This window comes from Vanessa cardui, chromosome 4 (genome assembly GCF_905220365.1).
Source record: "Vanessa cardui chromosome 4, ilVanCard2.1, whole genome shotgun sequence".
Taxonomy (NCBI): domain Eukaryota; kingdom Metazoa; phylum Arthropoda; class Insecta; order Lepidoptera; family Nymphalidae; genus Vanessa; species Vanessa cardui.
The window spans coordinates 12,470,086-12,490,985 of NC_061126.1; the positions used below are offsets into that span (position 1 = coordinate 12,470,086).

The 20,900-nt window shown below is 33.6% G+C and overlaps 1 protein-coding gene across 3 annotated transcripts in view; it reads left to right on the forward strand.

The window, feature by feature from the left end:
* Nucleotides 1-20,900, forward strand: part of LOC124544047 (nephrin-like) — a 246,889-nt gene that overhangs the window by 144,742 nt on the left and 81,247 nt on the right. For all 3 annotated transcript variants that reach the window (XM_047122441.1, XM_047122442.1, XM_047122440.1), the window contains exon 3: nt 3,390-3,546. In XM_047122441.1, coding sequence (XP_046978397.1) covers nt 3,390-3,546 — 157 coding nt within the window. The remainder of the gene's footprint in view (nt 1-3,389; nt 3,547-20,900) is intronic.

The following is a 20,900-nucleotide window of genomic DNA, read 5'->3' on the forward strand; positions in this document are numbered from 1 at the left end:
ACACAACTGGTCAACTCGCCAACGCGAATACCGGATGTGGAGGATCATACACCTTCCCTGTTGGACCTTCTGCTGACTTCGCATCCGGATGGCTATCAGGTTACCGTCGATCCCCCTCTGGGCTCGTCGGACCACTGTCTCGTCCGGAGTACAGTGCCGGTTATGCGGTACTCAAGGCCTCGCTTTGTTGGGTGCCGCCGAGTATGGCACTACAAGTCAGCAGATTGGGATGGGATGCGGTCTTTTTTTGCATCTTACCCATGGGGGCAGATTTGTTTCTCGCCGGATGATCCGAACGCTGCTGCTGACTCTGTTGCCGATGTGGTGCTTCAGGGTATGGAACTATTCATTCCTTACTCTGCAGTACCCATCGGTGGCAAGTCCCAGCCTTGGTTTGGTCGCTTCTGCAAAACGGCATCACGCCGAAAGTGGGAACGCTATCAAACCCGGGCTAATGCATCTGCGTCTCGTAATGTAAATACCAGCGCATTCAAAAAGGAATATAACTCTGCCTCTAGGTCCCTCAAAAACGTGATTGCTAGGGCGAAGACGGAGTACATTGGCAGAATTGGCGAAAGACTGGTGCGCCTCCCTTCAGGAACACGTGCGTTCTGGTCTCTCGCTAAGGCTGTCTTAGGGAATTTCTGTCAGCCTTCGTTTCCATCTCTGCACAGGGACGGTGAGTCATTGGCCCATACCGCGAAAGAGAAAGCTGATCTTTTAGGCTCTCTCTTCGCGTCGAACTCGACTCTGGATGACCAAGGAAAGTCTCCAACGACAATTCCGCGGTGTGATACCACGATGCCGGAGGTTAAATTCCGGCAAAGTGCAGTTCGCAAAGCACTTCTTTCCTTGGATATTCATAAGTCGAGTGGACCTGATGGCATCCCTCCAATCGTGCTACGGACATGTGCTCCCGAGTTGGCACCGGTCTTAACGCGTCTTTTCCGGCAATCCTACACATTAGGCGTCGTCCCGAACTCATGGAAGACAGCTTTGGTGCACCCGATCCCTAAAAAAGGCAACCGCTCAGATCCGTCCAATTATAGGCCTATAGCCATCACCTCCTTGCTCTCCAAGGTAATGGAGTCCCTTATTAACTGCCAGCTCCTGCGGTACCTAGAGGAGAATCAGCTGATTAGTGACCGCCAGTACGGTTTCCGTCGGGGTCGCTCAGCCGGTGATCTTCTAGTTTACCTTACTCACAGGTGGGCTGAAGCAGTTGAGAGCAAGGGGGAGGCATTAGCAGCCAGCTTGGACATAGCGAAGGCCTTCGATCGTGTATGGTACAAAACGCTTCTTTCGAAGCTTCCTTCCTATGGGCTTCCCGGGAAATTATGCAATTGGATTACCAGCTTTTTGGCAGATCGGAGCATCAAGGTCGTTGTCGATGGTGCATGCTCTGACTTAAAATTCGTCAATGCTGGTGTTCCACAAGGCTGCGTCCTATCACCCACTCTGTTTCTTCTGCATATCAATGATTTGTTGCAAATCGGGAACATTCATTGCTATGCAGATGACAGTACCGTTGACACCTTATACACCGGCCGCGCTAATATTTCTCGGGAAAACGTCGAAGAGAACCGGATCAAACTTGTGTCTGAAATCGAATCTTCGTTAAACGAAGTCTCGAATTGGGGCCGACTAAATCTAGTCCATTTCAACCCCAAAAAGACGCAAGTTTGCGCGTTAACCGCTAAAAAAATACCATTTGTCGTATCTCCACAATTTGAGAACATTCCGATAGCCGCTACAGGTAGTATCGGAATACTTGGCGTTGATATTTCGAGCCTCGTTCAGTTCCGCGGTCAATTGGAAGGCAAAGCCAAATTGGCTTCAAAAAAGCTGGGTGTGCTCAGCAAGGCGAGACAGTATTTCACGTCGGCCCATCGCCTAAAACTTTACAAGGCGCAAATTCGGCCTCACATGGAGTACTGCTCTCACCTCTGGGCGGGTGCTCCCCAGTACCAGCTCCTTCCATTTGACCGCATTCAACGTAGAGCGGCCCGAGTTATCGACGATCAAGCCCTTTCCGATCTCCTTGATCCTTTGGCTTTGCGTAGAGATGTTGGATCACTCTGCATCTTCTACCGAATTTTTCACGGGGAATGTTCCGAGGAATTGTTCGGATTAATCCCGGCTGCTGAATTTCACCTTCGGACATCTCGCCAAAACTCTAAGTTTCACCCGCACCACCTTGATGTCTGAAAATCCACAACAGCGCGATTTCTCAGACATTTTCTGCCTCGCACAACTACTTTGTGGAACCAGCTTTCGCCGGCGGTTTTTCCGAACCGATACGACATGGGAACCTTCAAGAAAAGAGCGTACTCCTTTCTTAAAGGCCGGCAACGCACCTGCAAGCCCCCTGGTGTTGCAGATGTCCATGGGCGGTGGTAGTCACTTTCCATCAGGTGAGCCTCCTGCTCGTTTGCCAACTATGCCATAAAAAAAAAAAAAAACTATAATGATTCGTTAAGTCTAGGAATCAAATAAAAAGGACACCAGTTTAAAGCTATTTGGGGTAATTATAAGCATAAGTTTTAGCTAAGAGAAAATATCAGTGTATTTTGTACTGAAGATGAGTTTCCTTCAGATCCTATTTATGCTCAAAATCCACACATTAAACATGGATTAAAAACTTATTTCTTTCACTCTCTACCATTTTGGTTCTTCATGTATGAAACTACGAATATTGTATTATATACTAAACACGAGCATATAACAAGAGCCTGTGAATGTTTGACAAGAGCCTTCCCTTCTATAATGCAAGCTCTTGTAGGTAAATATACATGTAATATAGTCATGTTGGTTTCCTTGCTTCATAGATCAGTCTATGAAAATGCATTGATTGTTTTGATTTAAACCTGCTATGGAAATTTTTCTACCAGTAATTCTATCTATTGAACTAAGTAAGTTATTGCAAAATAAAAACCTACAAACCTTACAAACAACATACTAAATTATTTCCTGTAATTTCACTTCTGTTTCAAATTTCACTGAAACAATTAATTCGAAGTATCTAAAATATATTTATACGAACTATACATAGCAAATATAAAAACACTAATGTATTTAAATAAAGAGAAATAATGAAACTACGTACTTAGTTATATAACCTACAATTATCATAAATTGTTCTATTTGCAATACACACTACCATTCATACACATTCAAATAATTACAGTATATGACGCTCACTAACAAAGAAATGTAATATAATATTATCAATACACACATTGAAATATTTACAATATATTACACAACACCAACGAAGAATGGAATACAATATTATCAATTTACATTTCACACACACATAGAACAGTATAAAACGTTACTAAAGGCATGTTAACAGATAAATCATCTAATAAATTCTCTTCCCATATCAGGTAGTTCGTTGTCATCATCATCAGTCACCGGGACAGTTACACGCGTATCATCCGTCGTTGGCGGCGAAGCGGACTTGCCTTGTGACTCGCGTCCCCCGCAACGAAATGACAGCTTGCTACTCGTCGTGTGGTATAGAGATGACAATCCAGTATACAGGTATGTAACTGAGCCGGGTAATGCAAATAGGTCACGTGGTTTTTTTTGCATCGAGTTCGTTGACCGCTGTGATATATTTTTTATAACAAGAATTATAAAGAGTTTGTTTTATACAAAATAGCGACCCGTAGCTTCGTACGGGTGTAATGCTGATACTACATATACTACAGAATATCTTAATACTTTCACATTTTTTCGATCGTTATACAATACAAATGGCTACGTCTTACAACATCATTTTAGAAATTAAATTTATCTGTGCTCCTCTACTATAATTTGCATGTATTATACACATAAATCTTCCCCTCCAATCAATCTACGTATTAAAATACCGCATCAAAATCTGTTGCGTAATTTTAAAGATCTATGTATACATAGGTACAGACAGCGGGAAGCAACTTTGTCTTATACTATATAATAATATTTAGTTTATTCAGCTCGATTGCTGCTGTAAGAACTATATATATTTTTATGAAGAAGATTTAAAAAAAACCTGCCAAGTTTAAGAGATATATTTGAAAAAGTTTTTAAGATGTATTTTTTTTTATTTCATCCGCTCTTTATCAGAACTCATCCTTTAAGATAAAGAGATATCACAGTAGTCCAGGATTTTACTTCAGAACTTAGTTTCTATGAAAGATTAATCTTAGCGTTTCTCCGTCGAAACTTTAGTATTTTAATACAGAAGAATCTTACAGAAATGAAACTCTAAGTGTTAACGTCTGCAGAAGACAATGGCGTTATAAATAGCTACGTAGAGCTCCCCAAGCTGGGTGAAAGTAGAAAAAATAAAGGAGTTCCATTTGCGTTGAAAGACATTTACAAAAAAATCCCAATTCTGACTAAAATATCGTTATACATATACAAAATATAAGATAAAGTCGGTTAAGAGTAAGTCGATCTCGCGCACGAAGGGTTCGGTATCATATACATATAAAAAGGCCGAGAATATCATTATCATATGTTGTATGTGTTGTTGTAGACCCCTAAAATATTTATTGAAATCTGTCTTTTTTTAGTATTTATTTATATAGCGGCAGCAAAAATACATCATCTAACTATTACGGTTCTTCAGATACAGCCTGTTGACAGACGTAAGGATTTCCGAGTGATAGTTATGACTTACCCTTCGGCTACGGAACCCTAAAAACGAATACACAAAAATATATAGACAGCGGTTTATATTTCATCATGTAACATGTTTGTATTCTACACAACTATTAGCCTCGCATTTCGTATAAAGTCGATATGGAGTAAATTTGAGTATGGCCAATCATCTATAAGCCACTTTATATAATATGATATTCTTGTTCGCAAAACCTTCTTCCAGATAGAGCTTTTCCTACTAATAAGATAATTACTTTACTGTAATTCGATTGATATAGTTCTATTTTACTGACTGACTCACCCTTGAAACCGGAACACAACAATACTGAGTACTGTTTTGGCAGTAGAATAACTGATGAGTGGGTGGTTCCTACCCAGACGAGCTTGCACAGAGCCCTATCGCCAAGCAATTTTTTTTCTGTTATTTTACCAATATATCCTGGAAAAAAGTGGTTTGATGGTATTTCCAAAAAATATTTGTATGAAATTGTAGAGATACCCACAATTAGATTTCCATGCGTATATCCTTAATTCTAACATATTGTAAATAATATAAAACACACTTACAATAAATATATACTATTATAAAAGTTTTGGAATATCAATTAAATATTTAAGTGTTTTATTGAAAAAACGCCATTTTAGTTATAAATAATCCATCAGTCAACATTTTATTTAATATTATTATAAGACATTTTAATTTCAAATATTTTAGAAAATTTATTATATATTAGTCGACCTTCGAGGCCGAGTAGTGTGTATATCGGTGTTCATGGGTAAGCCACTCCGAGGTCGCGGGTTCGATCCCCGGCCGATTCTTATTTTGACTTTTCTATGTTGTCTTGGGTGTTTGTGGTACCATCGTTTCTTTGCTTTTCCATAATACAAGTGCTTTAGTTACTTGTATTGGCGTTTATAGACACATTTTTCTAACAAATATACGTAAACCATAGCCGCAGTAGTGCTCTCTATCAGTTGTAGTGATATAATACATGTGACATAAGTTTGAAAATAAATATTATATCCATATATATTGAATATGATACACTATAAGCCATTAAAAAAGCTTTTATAAAACCTTGTGTATATCAAAATATAACCAATTCTTTCAATTTAATGAAGTTATTATTTATAAAATATATCTAGTTCGCTTCGAATTGCCCACCCCGTCTTAAAATGTAGGTATCGTAAGAATCGAGTCAGAGTATTTTTGGTACAAACATATCAAATCCAGCATTTAAGTCAATCAACCTTACCGTGACGGGAAAACCCCTTAGAAATAGAGGGTCCCCAAGGATGTTTCAGGCAGAATTCTGTAAGTATGAATGAGAGAGCAAGATAGATCGATATATGGAATAATCAATCACATCTATTTTTGAAAAAAGAACGAAAATAACATTTGAAGTCGACATTGTAATTGTAGTAATATTTTACCATTACGTCGAAATATTTACGTCGGTAAACATATAATTGAATGACTCACTGATTATAGATTTTTTCAATGTCATAAATGTATAAAGTATAACAATAACTAATATACACTGATATTTAATAAATTCAATATGTATTGAATGCTTTTATTTATTTTTTACTTCAAATTAATATAATATAATTGACATATATTTAATTAATATAATCAATTAAAATTAATTGTTAAATTTCGATACGAATCCTCTGTAACGCAATGCTTCATATTTATAAATATGATATCCAAAATTGATGTGATCTGTTTCGTAATTATAATTACATATAAAATTGATAACTTCAAAATGTATAAAGAAATCCATCAAAAAATTCAAGTGATGTAAGCTACATATGTTTTGAAGCTGATAACAGATACAAGGTAAAATATACCCAATATTATAAACCTCGACAAAGGGTCGACCCTTTTACTTTCTGCTGTCCAAAGCTCGCGTAGCATAAAATTTCCGCCATAACCTTTGTATACAAATAAGATATATTACTTCTGTTCACTTTACAACGTAAATCGCTTGCGTAAAGATTTAATATGTAAAAGTAAAATTTCTTATAAAAAAAATACAGGAAGCAAAAATTGAATGATTATTTTTATTGATAGGTAATTTTCTTTCTCTTGTCTGTATGAAAATATGTCAAACTTTTGTGCAAACACTGGTGCATTTGAAGTTTTATAATGCGTCGGCATTTCGACTTGAGCAGAAAGTTTGAGAATTTATAACCAACCGATCGAGGCTTTATATGCTGTTTGAATCACAGGAGTAAGTTAACAGTGGAACTAGTTGGTATGGTCATCTGGGAGATAGTTATATCAAAACATATGCTTACTTTACTACCCGAATACTTTGTCTAAATGTTTCATAGTACCCAATAATATTAAACGTTACTGCAACGCAAATTATAATTCTACCAACATTGAAAAACAAATGAAATATGATCAAGTTTTTTAAAAGAATTTTTTATCAATTCACTAGCAAGAATAGTTCGATTCTCATACATACTTTATTTTTTCATAATTCAAATAGTTAAAGAAGAAGATATTTTATTCTAAACAGAACAAGAATTCGATGCAGTCACGAAGACTACATCCATCTCAATCTGTTAATTGTGAGACTTATGACCTCATCGCCGGCGTTAAGCCGTGCACGCCGGGATTTCTTACCGGGATTAATTCAGACTTCGGAGACGAACGAGGTGGTTCCGTAGAATCCGCCTATTTAATGGATACAAATATAAATACGGATAGATTCTATCCATGTATATGTATCTGGATGAATGTATTTTGCTCGAGTTATTTATTATCGACATTGATATTTTGTATACCAATGCTCTTTTGTTTTATGATTTTTTTTAATTGAACTCTTTTTTGTTCAGGCTCATCAATTATTTTGCTAGCGACATTTTGTAAACGTTTTCTCTGTTATTTAGCTTAAACAACTAAAATTATTTCGTTATCAGAACATATTTACAATGCGTAATCAATATTAAGAATTCCAATTTCATTAACTGATTATATCTGTAATTTTTATGTCTGCAAACGTTCAGATATATTTATTAACTTTTTATTTTGAGATCAAACGGAGATATTGACTCCAAATTATTACCAGCGAACATCATATACAAAATAAGGCAATGACATATATATGTGGCAGCAATCTAGAATTACAAAAAGCTAACAGCAATAAATAAATAAATATTGGACAACATCACATACATTACTCTGATAAGATCAGAAGTACGAACGGTACCACAAACACCCACATCCAAGACAACATAGAAAACTAATGAACTTTTTCTACATCAACTCGGACGGGAATTTAACCCGGGACCTTGGAGTAGCGTCCCCATTAAGACGCGTGTACAAACTACTCGACTACGGAGGTCGTCGACAACATCAAGTAGTAACTTACAAAAATATGAATGAAAAATCATTCTAAGTGTAACAATGGATAGAGAGGGTAGGTTTATTTTTACCGCGACAAATTCCGTACTAAAATAGTTTGAAATAATGATATGTAAATTTGTAAAACGGCATTGCTAATATTATAGACACGAACGATTGAACATAACATTGAAACGCAAATTGGTAAAAAATAGATAAAAGACAACTGTGAAAAAAACAAATGACAGTCAAAACACTTGTAATGGGACCCATTTACAAATTTCGTAAAGAGTTTCCTGTATCTTAAGCTACGAGAGTGGGTGTATATTATTTTTTATGTAAAATATCTATTTGCTCGTCTTGGAAGTAAAAGTAACTCGTCTACCGTGACGTTAAACGGCATGACGCTATTTTATATCGCAATTTATTTCTCTATTGCCACTCTGTACTTCCTTTCAAATACACACTTATACTAAGGAAGAACAGTATACACGCTTTCACACTTTCCTAGTGTAAATGTGTGTTTTATGTTAATATTGTGTGCGTATAATGGTGTATTTGTGCGTGTATGTGATGTATACTGCACACGCAGCCAATGTATTACTATAGCAAATGTTTTAATTTTGTTTTCGTTTATTTTACTTCACATCAAATGATGAATTAATAATTATTTTTATGCTATATGTTTGCCGACGAACATACGGGCTACCTGATGGTTATATGGCCGCTCATAACCATTGGTGTTATTAGGTATAATAACCATTCCTTCATCGCCAATACGCCACCGACCTTAAGAACTAAGATAGTAAGTCCCTTGTGCCTGTAGTTACACTGGTTCACTCACCCTTCGAATCGGAAAACAACAACGCCAAGTACTGTTGCTTGGCGGTAGAACATCTGATGAGTGCTGTGACCCAAACTGGCTTGCACAATGCCCTACCACCAAGTAAATATATTCTTTCATAATTCGAATAGTTTAGGTATTGTGAATTAAGAAAATAAAAATAGATAATAATAAAACAAGATATATTTAAGGCACGTTTAACGCTTCCCCTATTAATCCGGTCAGATTATATCATAGAACAAGAGAAGATACATAAGCTTATAAAAAGCTAATAAATGGTATTTTTTTAAATATAATTATAATGGTATATAAAACTTATATATGTTTATGAGAAGAAAATCACGAAAAAGATCTAGATATATATGTACATTGGCCATTAATCACAGCAAAATTAATTTTTAAAGTTTTCATTTTGTAATTAATTTTTGGTCATTAACTATATGCAAATAATAAAGGCCAAAAGCAAGAATCATTTAAGTTCTAATTAAATTGTTATAACTTTTTTAATTTAATATTCGTCATTTATTTCATCTTCTTCGATGATGTACTCGATTGGCTGCAGATTGTTCAACAATAGCCTTTAAATTTCCCACTACTGGCTGAGGCCTCCTCTCCCTTTGAGGAGAAGGTTTGGAACATATTCCACCACGCTGTTCCAATGCAGTTTGATGGAATAAAGATTATCCAGTATTTATATGAAATTAAACACTTGCAGGTTTCCTCGCGATATATTGTTATATATACATTTACCACTGTTATTTTAGTAAATACATAGCAATTTGTTGCATTTAAATATTGCTTATTTTCACCCTCAATCTTGTCCTCGTGTTAGGTGTTGGTGAGGGAAACATAGGTGTTAGGTAGGTTTAAGGCATAAAAAAAAGTTTGAATTCAAGCTTGCTTTATAATACCGTAATAGCGACGCAGACAGAGTTACTTTCATACTTATAATATACGAATAGATGCGTTAAAGTTTCGTAATAGTAACCGTAAAATATCTTCAGAGATAAATATACATTAAACTCGTACTAAAATATCAAATTAAATAACCAATAAACAGCATCTGATACTGAACGACAATAACGTGCCCCAATAAAACATATTTATAACAAAACGTATAAAAACACTATTACAGTGTGCAAAGAAGCTGATTCAGTTCAGACCACACTTTCAACGCTATGAAGTTTTAAAAGAATTAGTAGTTCGCGACAAGAATATAATATAAAGAAGTTATTTTAATACCAGAAACTTTGAGGAATTATAAACTCATTTATTTAATTCCTTTTAAAAAGGCAGAACGAACCAATAATCCTGTTAGTGAGACACTGACTGTGTTTTAAAACTACATTTTACAGTCTATTACACGAACCGTTTGATTGATATTTTTTACTACTTAGATCATTTACTGTTTAATACAACACAACGGTAGAACTGTAAGAATAACTACCACCGCAAATGTACACCTGTATCATCAGAGGGCTAGCAGATGTGTGTCATGGAGATTAATGGAGAATCTCCCGAGAACGTGAGAAATACACGAGAAACATAAATGTAGAACCGATTCACGTGTTCTCGCATGGTTCTCATGTTGTTCTCAGATTTTTGTTGGTTTTTTGGCAACGACAAGGAGCCGAGAATGCTGTAATGAGAACCTTGTGAGTGTGAAAACAAAGTCTCGCGCGAGATTCTTGCCGAGATTCTCGCGAGAAGTTCTCGCGTGCGCGTAGAGCGCATATAAGAAAGGCGTAGGTTCTTTTTAAGGGTGCCCACGTCGTATAGACTTCAAGTGATAACTAGAATAAAGTCAAATTAAGGTGACAACATGAACCTTGTAATAGAAATTGGTCAACTCTCTGACACTGTAATAATGTTCAGCAAAATTTACACGGTGATTCTCAAGCAACCTTGTGTACAAAGATTTTAAATCCCTCGTATTATCTGTGGTCACAATGGCTCACTCTCCCTTAAAACCCCAAGACAACAATATTTAGTTAAGATGGATATATGGATGGTACCCATTTACTTACTAAGAGCTACTACTAAGAAACTATACTTCATTCTTCAGACTCATCTTTAGTAACTTGACAAATTAATTGTTAGTCTATTTTGGTTAGCACAGTATATAAATTCAAAAAAAAAAAAAAATACAACACCTGACAATAAATTGTATTGAAAATCATTTTGTTTTATAAATGTTACCTTTTATTGTAAAAAAGCAAAATGAACCAGTCAATCATTCTTTTATCTTTTATCATCATTAAGCTGGCTACAATGTTTTATTTATAAACATTTGTTTTTTTTTTTATTAAGATTTTGAAAGTAACAGTCCATATAAATAAGAAGAAATACGTAAAGATTTGCTGTCTCATTGAATTATGATACTAAGTGTGAGTACGCTAACTACGCAGCTCGCAAGTCTTCTTTGGCAAGTCTTGAGAGTGGCTGCTGTCTATTATAATCGGTATAGAAAACATCATAGCCTTGATATTATTAACGTAAGCTGTAAACGAAGTTCATTTGTTTTTCTATAAAATCTTAATAATATATAGTGATGCGTTATAGTGGAGAGTTGATTATGACTTTGCAATATATATTATACAAGTCGGTAACTGTCAAAAAACTCTATCAACACAATGACAGTTACTCTGTCAACGTGCAATTATTTTTTTTATATAGCTCATTCGAAAAACTTTTTCATATTAAAAAAAATGACGTAGCATAATTACAGTTTTCGTTATCTGTGACAGAAGTTTCCGAGTTAATTTACAGAATAAAAGTCGATTCACATGCATATCAATTAATTTATTGAGATAAATTACTATGAATAATAAAACATCATAATATATATTTTAAGGAAATTTATAGTATGTCTTTTTTACTTTACTTACTAAGTATTTTAGCTTAATCGGTATTGCTGCTGTATTACAGATAAATACAGATTAGTTACGTTTGTTTGTTGAGTTTCATTCGATAATAGCATGTTTTTTAACCGACTTCAAAAAAAGGAGGAGGTTCTCAATTCGTCGGGGCCTTTTTTTTTTTTTTTTTTTTATGTATGTTACCGAATTACTCGAAGATGGCTGGGCCGATTTTGACAATTCTTTTTTTGTTTGAAAGGGCATGTTTTACAGGTGGTCCCATTGTCAGGAGATCAGGATCTGATGATGGGATCCTGGAGAAATCGAGGGAACTCCTCAAATTTTATAGGCACACCTATAGTGATTTCGGTTTTATTCAAAGTGCCTTGGTTATATGCTCACGAAAAGTGACATTTGATGAAGTGGAACTGATGATGAAGACCACAACTAGTAATCAGAACCTATTAGTAAGTAACTATTTTACGGGCTTAGTTCTATTTCTTTAAGATAGTCGTCAAGCAATTGATGTTAGTAAACATGCCTATGATGAAGTCTAGCTGATGGTGGACTACCAGGAGAACTCCTCAATGATTAACGGCATTAAAGTGAATGACAAACACTACCAATTGTAATTATAAATAACAAAACAACACTGAAAAGCAGTAAATAAATTTTTATAAATAAAAAAAAACCGCCTTCAAAAATTAACTAAAAAGAAAAAAATAATCAGTTACATCCATATCCAATTTACGATTTTTTAATCACCTTTTGAAGGCGGTGCCAACAAAGTAAATAAATTCCTATATTGAAATCATTTAATTTGTATCGATAGTAAGGTTTGTCTAATGGTGTCAACTATACAATAAATAGATTTAGTTTTTGTCTGTATGTATTATGTACCTATATGCATATATAGCAATGTTGGCACCGACTTTGAGAGGTGATTAAAAAATCGTAAATTGGATATGGATGTAACTGATTACTTTTTTCTTTTTAGTTAATTTTTGAAGGCGGTTTTTTTTTATTTATAAAAATTTATTCGTAATGGTCATTATAAACACAAATAAGCACGTGGCAGTTCAGTGACGACTTAAACACGTAACCTTATATTTAAAACCACCTGTTTTTATCACAGGGTCATTGAACTCAAGAACAAATGAAACATTTCCAAGAGTAGAACGCAAAAAATAAAAATAAATTATATGACTTTGTCCTCTTAAGTACGTCACTAAAAAGGATGTGTTTTTGAAAGTGACTATAATGTAACATGACTTAAGAGTAAGCACTCGAGTACAAGCCCAACGACATGAGCTGTGGAATAAAATAAGGAAGTGAGATAGTGTTTATTGCGTTCCTTTTCACTCTTACAACGACATGTTATGTAATTTATTGCTGCTTCGCGCTGTTATCTTGTAAATAGTTGAACATTTTCAGAAGGTAAGTTTATTTGCAAAACTTTCAAAGTCTTTTAAAGATTATATTAAAAAGTCATAAGTGTTTAGTAATATAATTTTAATGTAGTAATATAGCAAAAACAATGTTACATCTGAAAATAAAAAAAATTTAAATACTTCTATTGTGTTACCTAATCTGCCTTAGTATAAGGCACCGTCCACAATTTTCAATGGTAAGCATTATGTCTTACATCTAATAAAACACATTAAAAAGTAATTAAAAACTGTTGGATAGTCAAGTTTTAATGTTAATAAATTTAAAATATCTACTACTACTCTAGTTTAACGTAAAAAAAATTAACTATTCATTAATGAACCACGTTCAACGAAGAATTTTTCTGCTAGAGAACTTTATTCCAAAGCGCTTCCACGTATGAAACTGGAAAATATGTGTCGCAGATTTCCTTCAGTCAAATACAGATTTCATTACTATATTTTCCCATACAAACGAGCACCAAATGAACTGTGAGCACAAATTTAGCGCTCGAAAAAACATGGAGGTGTAAGGATTTTGAAACAGTGACATTATATTTTATATTACGATTATATTCATACACCTTTCGGTTAGTGCTTTTATCGTTAAACAAAGTAACAGTTCACAAATGTGTTCATGTGATAACAGAGTTCTGACGTATTAAACAGATTTACTAATGCCGTTTTTCTTCAAAATCGAGCAGGAAATGAATTATAAACAAAGACTAAAAACTAGAATTTCTCAGAGATACTTTTCTCGATTTCAACCTTTAATCTTCAGTGCTCCATATATCTATAAAAAAATATCGAAATACATAGTACTCCTGTATTCAAGGAGGCTTTTACAAGCACTTTTAAATCGTTATTTAACAATTATATTAATTGAAGCTATCATCGGTTCGGAATGAAGATTCCATGGAGAACAACCGGCAAGAAATGAAGTAGTTACTCTTTTTCAACATTAAAAAATTGGATCATGTGTAGTCATTTTTGTTTCACTCAGAGACTATTAATTAATAGTATTAATAGCTACAAATTACAACCCAATAACTAATATATACATGTCATAAAATTTGAAACAAGGAAGAAGAAACAATTACACCAAATAAAATTTTCAATAATTCAACAGTTTATATAACACAATGAATAACATCTGTAACAAAACAATGAAAACATAAAACATTTTAAAATTCTTAAAATGGCTAACACGCTTTCAAACTATGTAGATAGCTAAATAAGCCACATTAGCATATTAAAACATTATCTAGAACCGTTCCACGGCTGAGAAAATATTGCCACCGGACTATTTTTATTAGGTTCATACATTTTAAAAGGATATTTTTTTACTGCCTTGTCTGTTTGCTCAACCTAGATGTGTAAGAAATAAAAAAATAAAAACGTTATACAAGACTCATTATCGTATCCTGTTATATGGTTTGTAGATCCCTGGATCGGTTTCATCCGCTCTTTTTATTTCAAATGGGTAGGCGAGCTGGGAAATGGTTTGCCTTTAGACATTGCTACTTTAAAATATATTAATCATCCATTGCTTCGCTTACTTTGGGATCTAAAATGTTATGACCTTGGTGCCCAAGTAACACACCACACACAGAGACACACACACCCTTTGAACCGAAAATCAATATAAAAGTATTATAGTTTCACTGTATCTTTACAATAATAACGCCAATCAATGAATAGTATGGTATGTTTTGCTTGACCTGGATGTAACATTTTAGTCTCCTTAATTCGAAGCTCCTGATGGTAAAGGCAGTTTGATACTACCTGCATTACTTAAAACAAAAGATCACGTACTTATCCCTATTATTCATCTTTCTGCTTATAAATCAATAGGATGAAACTTCAAAATATAATATGGAAATTGTTGGAATGCGTTTTTATCAACATTTCAATCATGTAAGCAATGTTTAAAATACAAGCTCATTGACCTGTGACTAAAATACATGTGGTTGAAATATTCGTGTTTATAAATAAAATTAATAATGAATAATTAGCTGACTTATGATCTGAAAGAACTCATTTTGATTTGATAATTGTCTAATATGTTGATTTAAGGCCACGTGAAAAAATACACATCACAATGTTACACTAAACATTTGCAATGCTAAATATCCGACCTCTGTGGTCGAGTGGTGTGTACACCGGTTTTCATGGATACGTCACTCCGAGATCCCGGGTTCGATTCCTGGCCGAGTCAATGTAGATTATCTTTAGTCTTCTATGTTGTCTTGGGTCTGGGTGTTTATGGTACCGTCGTTACTTCTGATTTTCCATAACACAAGTGCTTTAGCTACTTACATTGGGATCAGAGTAATGTATGTGATGTTATCTCATATTATAAAAAATGTGAAATCATTCCTAGATTAATATTTCTATGTAATGTTAAATTATCATGCTCATTCGTTTGCAAATATTGCAAATATTTCTAGATTCTATCTTATTTTGTCATAATTGTAAGTGTAAATTTAACTTAAGTAACGTCATAATTGAGTAACATAAGGTTAATGACCCTGCCTTGTAATAAAAAATCTAGAAAAAAACGTATGTATGAATGACATTTTAATTGTGTTCGCCAGTACTCGCCATTCACAATGGATCTAAGTGTTTTTTATCTTTTTTCACTCTTCAACGACTAAAACGTATTCAGTGACGATAGTCTTACCAATTAAACTGGATGAATAAGTTAAATGACTGAACATATAAAAGATTAAGAGTCCACTCAGTTAGAAAACAGTAAAATGGCATATGTGCTTCAATATTATTATCATAATCATTTTCTCTTGGTGTTAGGGTTTTGTGCAAGCCCGCCTGGGTAGGTACCACCCACTCATCAAATATTCTACCGCTAAACAATAGTACGCAGTATTGTTGTGTTCCGGTTTGAAGGGTGAGTGAGCCAGTGTAACTACAGGCACAAGGGACATATCATCTTAGTTCCCAAGGTTGGTGGCGCATTGACGAAGTAAGGAATAGCTAAATATTTCATACAGCGTCATTGTCTATGGGCGATGGTGACCACTTACCATCAGGAGGCCCATTTGCTCGTCCACCAAGTTATCCAATAAAAAAAAATACCTTAGTGCAAAAATATTTGTAAGTTTTTTGTTATTGATTCAGTAGCGACTATATTGATGCCGTGAGAATCATGCGCCAATCTTAGAAACTAACATATTGTCTCTTTTCCCTGTTGATACACTGGCTCACTCATCATTTAAATCAGAACAACCATACACTAAGTACTGCTGCTTAGTGGAAGAATATATATTGCTACCCATATGGCCTAGCACAGAGTGAAATTTAAATCACTTAAATCGATATTCCAAAAAGTCCCAAACAATTACAGAATTTGCATTATTATCTCAATCATCAATGTCATAATTTATCTTCATATTTTGTTAATTTTATTATGTCAGGATAATTGATATATATCAAATAGGTTAATTTGCATAATCGTTTAACGTCTACCATAATATATTGACCTAATTGCCCTATATATTTACTTATTAATTTGCTATTTCAATTGATTGATGAATAATATTATATCAACGACTTTTATCCCATATTTATCAATCATATTCAATTCTCTCTTGTAATTTATCTTATTTCTCCGTATAGGGTCGTAACAATGAGTACGGATCTTTGTTAAAATCGCACAAAATTTCGGAGAAACCCGATATTGGCGAGGGATATTTATTCGAAAGTAGGTATTTACGTTTGTATTTTTGGGACGTCTAAGCTGATGTAATATTAATATTATATTTTATTTATTCTCTCCCACAGATATTTTGGTTAAAATTTTTCATGTGCCTTAATTATAATATGTGTGTGGGAAGCAAGAGCCCAAACTAAGTTACTAAGGGTCTTCTGGCTCCTCGTCTAGAATTAGAAACAATTTATTTATAATGTTTAAAACTTAATAATTCTACTATAAGGAGATTGTTAAATTAACTTTTTATGTCATAAAAATGACTAACAAAGAAAAGATTAAACGGTATACAAAGGTTATATCGTTCTTATGACATTTGAGGATTGTATATACAAATATAAATAGCTTAAAAATATATTCCTTCATTCATAAATTTCTTTTATACGTATAAAAAATGCTTAGGTAACGGGTAAGGTAAATCAAAGTAAGAAAATAAAATAAAATTAACTTTATGCATGCTAGCTAAATACGCTGACCAAACTGAGTCTGACTATTTTATTACCACGTTTTCAACGTCGTTCCACTGACGTGGGAGCCTGACAGGCCCCTACATTTTAATCAGTATACAAAAGAACTGTGACATCACAATTCTTAATTTAAGCGTTAATGTACTGGATACCTCGCACTAAGAAGTCGTTGATCGACATTTATTGACGTACTAAGATATTCTCAGTTGTCGGTACTTTAGATTCTAATTTTATTATGAAAATAACTTGACATTATTAATTGGGCTTATTGGCTATATTAATAGATTTAAATTATGAAGACTTTTTTAATTAAAATAACAGTCTCTTTAACATTTCATAATTTAGAATTTTTGGAATAGAAGAAATTCACAGTATTCGATAATTCTTTTTTTTATCTTCGAGGCCCGTGAAATAAATCTAACTCCCGAAAATTGCATTTTTTGACAAGTGCGTCTCTATAAGTTGCCTTAGCTGGTCTAAGCTCTAAGATACATTTGTGAAGTTCTGGTATGAAGGGGAGGGAAGTCCTCTAGGCCCTAAAATATGACCACAAAGTACACATCACAAAAAAGTGGTACGATTATTCCGAATCAATTAATCATTTAATTTAATCTTGTAAAATGGCGATTCGGTAGTACTTAAATCGTAAAAGCTTATTCGAATAAAGTATATTACGATTTAATTGAATCATCGTTTTACGAAGAAACTTTCAATCAAAAACGATTACTACGGTTTGTATGAAAATTAATCTATATCCAGTAGGTGGTTTTACTCGAAACTCTTATGTTTATATTAAAAATTACACACAAGGGGTTCATATTAACTTTAATATGCTCGTTTCAACGAGTTTGCACCTGCGGCGTTGTGAACGAGCTGCTACAATGAATTTAACCTGGATTATGAAAACCTTTGCTGAACTGAATATATTTAAATAAAGTATTTGATAAACGATATATAATATATGTATAGTATTACTGACTCTTCGTTGATCTAGCAAGTGACTTATAAGGCAGCAGATCCCGTGATCTTCGGTTTGTAAGGTTTGCTCAATAAAAAAATAGTGGGTTCTTCTATCCTAAAAGGCCGTCCTTCGGAAAACATGTTCTATTTTTCGTATACTAATCTCGCTCTGGACTTGTCGAATTACTATAACGTCAGTTTATGAGAATGTGTTGCGTATACATTTTAACCCCGTAATATGATGCACTCTTGAAATCAATAGGACTGGGTAGTAAAGAACTCTAGAATAAAAACTCGCCTAACTACCTAATTTTAAATACTAGCAACTCTGCGCAAAAGACGTTGTGCAGTACAGGCGTGATCACAAATATAGGACTTTATAAATATTTTATTACTCTCACAGTCCGATGGGCAATCCGGCACGATTGGAGAGAAATTAGGCACGGGTCCAACGGCTTACGTATTTTTGAAAGCACTGAAGTATGTCACTGCTAACATACTAACATTGTATTACTAAGGACCTCTTGACATAAAAAAAAATCTAACTTTGAAATTCGAACGCAAGGCGAGAATTGAAGCTACCTATCAATGTACAGTCAGAGTAAGAAAACCTTCGTCACTTTTCAAATTCATTCCTTTATCAAGTCTCAACTCTTAGTACCTATTTAAACTAAAGCACTAAACTGACAATTGCATATAAAAATAAACTTAAACTTAAACATAGCATGCTAATAACTGGGTTCAAAATAGTGCTACATCTTTGGACTACATCTAGTTTTATGTCAACGTGAAATATTTTTAATGGCGTAATTAGACATTCTATCTACTGAATTCTACTGAATTTTCAAAATATGTTTGCCAGTGACAAATATTCTCGATCGGTAAAGCAGGTTGCTTAATTTATTTTAAATATTTGACACTAACGATCACAATCGATCATACTGAGCACACGAAAATAGATCTTAAGGTGACGAACCTTTATTACCCCGACTGTACATACATGTTATAAATACTATTATAATATGAACGTGCGTGTATGACGTAACATTTCATACTAATTTTATTTTTTTAATAATCATTGAACACAATTAGTGACATGAAACCTGAAAACGCAAGTAACGTGATATAATTACGATCTCGAATCTTTTGAAAAAAATTGAGCACGTATAAAAAGTGCTATTTTTTCTTGCCGTATATTAGAATTTATTTTCTTAATAAAAAAAAATGTAACACTTCATAAGTAATAAAGTTAGAATCATGTTTCCTTGAATTTATTTAGTTAGAGCTTTGAAGCAATAAACGTCGAAAGCATTGTTCTTGGCAAAACGACGGCTGTGATTCCCAGTAGGATGCAGTTCAAGATTATATCAATTGTTACGCTATTTCTTTTCTCTTGTATTTTAAAATATATATTTGAAAAGTTCTCTCAACTTTTAGTTCAGAAAGTTACCTGTTAAATACATTTAATTCTACGAGGCATCTACACTTTTGTTTCAATTAAATTTGAAGTTTCAGTAAAGAATAGCCAGCATTTAACTTACTATTATCAATATAATCATGAGTGATGATAATTATGAGTTGAATATTACCAAGTTGCCATGCTAGTCTGATTTCAAGCTTATAAAGCTGAAGTAGCCGAGGTACTGTATTACAACAGTACGTAGATCATTCAGTTTGGATTTAGTTTTGTTTTAGTGATGTGAAAAGCCTATTATTGCCCTTCTATTCGATTATTATTTGAACGATGATACAAAGAGAAAGAGTGCATTTGTATTGGGTCACTGCAAAATTATCTGCCCAATTGGTTATTTTCTGTTGATAACACAAAAGTTTATAATTATGGTATTCATGCAAACACCCAGCATATATTTAGATTTTTTTGTAAAATATTTTAGTTAGATAAAGTTTTAACTCAATCAATTAATGTTATGTAAACGCAAACGAAAATAAAGAACTATTTGTAAATAATACAAAGGAAGAATTTATTTTTACACGTTTTTATTAGCTTAATCTGTATGTTTGTTTGTAACTATGTAACGGAATCTTTGAGCGCGATTTTCAGCTATTTCCAGAAGTCTAATTATTTCGAAACTTTGCATACGTATTAAATGCCAATGACAATGTAATTAGCGTGTTTTTTTAAACTGTTATTATTATTCCTTAAAATAGTAAATTTGTTTTTACTTATAAGTTTATTTGGTTTCAACTAAAGCTTTGCTAAACTTCATAAATGAAAGGAGATTGCCCAGAATTTGGATTTTTACAGGATTTTGCCGTCATCATAATGCAAAACAGAAGCATTTTTACATTCACATATTATTTTCCTACATTTCAACATAAAAAATAATAAACTGCTCTTTTTACGTTTAATTATAATTATTATGTAGAATAATGCAACCATAGTCTTTGTTTCGGAATCACTTAAAAATAATGATCGTTCAAAATCCACCCTTCGTAGTACAATAGAGCCAGAATATTTTCCGTAGACCGTTGTAATAACGCCTATTATATTTTATGTTTCTTGAAAGGCTAATCGATTAGGCAGTACTATATTCTCTATATATAACATAATAATTTAATAATAACCTTTCTAAATAAATTGCACT